This window comes from Psittacula echo (assembly GCF_963264785.1).
Source record: "Psittacula echo genome assembly, chromosome: 16".
NCBI lineage: Eukaryota > Metazoa > Chordata > Aves > Psittaciformes > Psittacidae > Psittacula > Psittacula echo.
In genome coordinates this window covers 5,978,257-5,981,676 of record NC_137752.1, presented here as the reverse complement: position 1 = coordinate 5,981,676, position 3,420 = coordinate 5,978,257, and the positions used below count along the sequence as shown (strand labels likewise).

Here is a 3,420-nt window from a genome sequence, read left to right as displayed (position 1 = left end):
ACCCACCCTGGATAAACTCAGCTATTACAACTACTGAGTTTGAAGTTGTGTTCGTGCATTGCAGTGCATTAGTGAGGCTCTTGCTGATGGTGACTGGATACATTGGGACAGTTGTACTTACTCTGTGTGGCCACCCTCATTATAACACATGCTTTAAATCATGCTTAGACAGAAGGAAGGAATTCATATGTTCAGTAACACAAGACAGCAGGACTCAGTACAGCAAAACAAGTTTTCATTCTGATACAGTACAGAGGTGGCAGCACCTGAGAGGTTTGCTTATTCCTTATTTTTTATTTTGTTCCTCTAATTGACTTACCTCTTCTTCCTCTACTTCCTTTTCCTCTGGGCATCCAGAAGAAACCTAAATTGGATTATTAAACACAGATGCTATTTTTGTCAGTCATGTTTGTGTTCTGGTGAGAACACAAAGCAGCTCATGCTGTTTTAAAGGAAAAAAAACCCAAGATCAAACCAAAGCCTTTATTTAAAATTGGTCTTTTAATTTCTGTTTTTAACAGTTCTATCTGCTGTACCAGAAGTAGTGTTCAGATCAGCTTTGAGCTCTCATTACAGTGCATGTTCTATTACCACTTTTCTTTAGAAAGGGAGAAACCTCTGTTCCTGGAAGCACTTCTATGCCATAAACATTATCTGGAGGTAGAGAGGCAACAGAAGATTATCAATTTGGGTTGTGTAAGCTTCCAAAAGAGAAACTAAGCTCACAGATGCCAAAATCCAGGCATAGCTGGAGTTCAGATTCACATTACTGTCAAAGATCAGAATAAGAGCCACAGCAATGATCTGAGCAAAAATAGCTGTCATTGTTCCTTCAAAGGTCTTCTTTGTTCCTGGCCATTTGATTTCCCCCATTGTACTGCCAAAAACAGAGGCAATAGTGTCTCCTACCCCTACTGCCAGCACCCCAGAGTAGGGGACCAGTGCTCCCGCCCCAGACAAGGTACCTTTAGGAGCACAAGCTCTGGGAAACAACCATACTGGGAGGGACATACCAAGGAGGAGATAAATATGAGTCAAGATCAGAGGTCCACTGTCTCTTTCATCCAAGAAGAGAGACAACAGATGCCTAAGGGTTTGGCCAAATGGTTTGATCCTGAAGTACCGAATATACTCTAAGAAGATAAACACTGCCAGACACAGTACTGCAGCAACGTAGAGAAGCTGGCGGTCATAAATTAGTCCAGGAACATAAGTAGCTACAACAATGAAATGGAAATACTTCCTGGTTATAGTCGAGGCCTGGTGTTTTTTAGATTCAGATGATCTCTTAGCATTCTGGTAGAAAACTATGCCACATGCTGAAGCAGCCAAAAAGGTCCAGTATACAAGAAGGTAAACTCTTGTCTGTGTCTGAAACAGAAACTGGAGTAGCCAGAACAAAGGGTTCCTCTGGATCAGTCGGTACAGCCAAGGCATGATGACCCCTAAGCCTAGCACTGCTGTCATCATGTGGAAAAACATGGAGGAGATCCATGTACCCGAATCCATGAAAATGAAGAGCACAGTGAAAAAAAGCCCAAGAAGAACAACTCCAACAACTGCTACCAGAAGGAAAAAGTCTATGGGATCACCTCTGCCCTCGACTACATTCAGTGAGCGTTTAATGAGCTGATTGAGAACAAAACTTATACCTCCAAGAACTAGCAATGCTTCTCCAGGCGTAAAACATCGAGGCAACAAGTACAACAAGATCATACTGAGGTAGACAAAAATTAGCAGCACTTCTAGGACCTCTATCACTTCTGAAACAGTCAAAGAGTGCTTCATGGTATAGATAATTATACTGCCAGCAATACCAGTAAGTATGCAAGTGTTGGTTGGCACAGGTTTTGTGATGCCAACCGCTATTACTGACAGGAAGAGAGCAACCAGCATGCCAGTGGAAGCCACGACTATGCCAAAGCGTTCGAAGTACACAATGCCAGCAGCCTTGCACCTCTCCTTCATCACTATCCCCAGCAAGGGGATGACCATGCTAGCTGGCAGGAGGCCACTGTTTGCTGCTGTACGGAACTGGAATACAGCCCCACCCTGCTGGAGCAGACGGTCCCATTTGAACTGGACATAAAAAGCCTGGATGGCGAGAGCGACGGCGCACCAGGAATACCGGTCCCACACCACTGCGTGCACAAAGAGAACGATGATGAACACGATCAGGGATTCCACCAGCACTGGCTTCTTTAACATGATTCCAGTCCAATGTGACTGAAGCTGTCAAAACCTTTCTCAGGAGTCCCGATCTGTTCAGTAGTTGTCCATTAGGAAGAATTCCTTTTCATGTTACTGCAATCCCTATCAACAACAGAAAGCACACAATTGAAGAAACTACTAGAAAAACTAAAGCTTTTGCACAGCGGTTTTGTTGTTAACTATCCATTTAAATAGAGCTTCTGTGTCAGTTGTCAACACACAGGTGAAGAAAGAAAAAGCCAGTGAGGTAATGGCTCAGCCAAAACTGGTATCTGCCTCCAAAAACCAGAGAAGTCAGCCTAAAGTGACAGAAATGAACCACCGAACGCTGGGCTATTCAGATAGTTTGAAATGTTTCTGTTGCAGTGTCTCTGAATTGCACTGTGAAGCCATAACCATACCCAGGAGGATTCATTATGATGGTGTGAATCTGAAATATAGTTAAAAGTTTAAAGGTAATTTTGGAACCTAATTTTGTACGTACTTTTACCAGTACTTTACAGAATGTTCTTCCTTTTATTAACTATTTCTCTTTCCACTGCTGTGCAAAACCTCCTGTGTACTTCTTCTTCTGCTACTGGTGTTATGATTAAACAATTCCACTACTGCAGCAGGTGTTTTATAATGCTGCATGGTATTTACAACAGAAGTAGAAAAAAAACCATCACAGTCATGAAAAGAAAAATCATTGTCAAAGGGAATACTTTATCTAACTTTGATCTGTTAGCAGAACTGTCAAGATATAAGCTAAGTCAGAGATTAGCTCCTTCATGGAAGGCTACAAGTTTATTTGAAGTTCTTGTGTGGGTTTTGTTCAGTGTTGAGTGGTGTCACCAGGTTATAAATCTGATCTGAGAGATTTTAGAAGTACTATTACTGAGTAACTATTAAAGTCTGCACTGTCAAACAGACAGTGTGGGCCTGGAGTGTTTGGCTATTTATGACTTTGTACTGAAAACTCTAAATTATTAATAGATAGCTTTCTGGCATCCTCATGTGTATAGCCTGAAATACTTGCTTGTCAAACAACTTTATTAAGTTTACTGTTGCTATGCAGCTAGATCAGGCCAAGTGTAATCTTTTTGCCATCACAATTCATTTTTAAACAGCATGAGAGAAGAATTAATCATATAATTAATGAAACAGAACTGGCTTGGGCAATATCTACTGACAACCAATAATGGATTTTGGGTCCCAGTTGTCATTTCT

At 41.5% G+C, this 3,420-nt stretch overlaps 1 protein-coding gene across 1 annotated transcript; it reads right to left on the bottom strand.

Annotated features, from left to right (window-relative positions):
- Position 1: 1 nt before the first annotated feature.
- Positions 2-2,970, bottom strand: DOLK (dolichol kinase). Its single transcript, XM_080630590.1, has one exon. The coding sequence runs from the start codon at positions 2,206-2,208 to the stop codon at positions 637-639; it is 1,572 nt and encodes a 523-aa protein (XP_080486716.1). The 5' UTR covers positions 2,209-2,970; the 3' UTR covers positions 2-636.
- Between the last annotated feature and the right edge of the window lie 450 nt (positions 2,971-3,420).

Coding starts and splice junctions, on each gene's coding strand:
- DOLK (XM_080630590.1), bottom strand. CDS start 2,208: ATGTTAAAGAAGCCAGTGCTGGTGGAATCCCTGATCGTGTTCATCATC.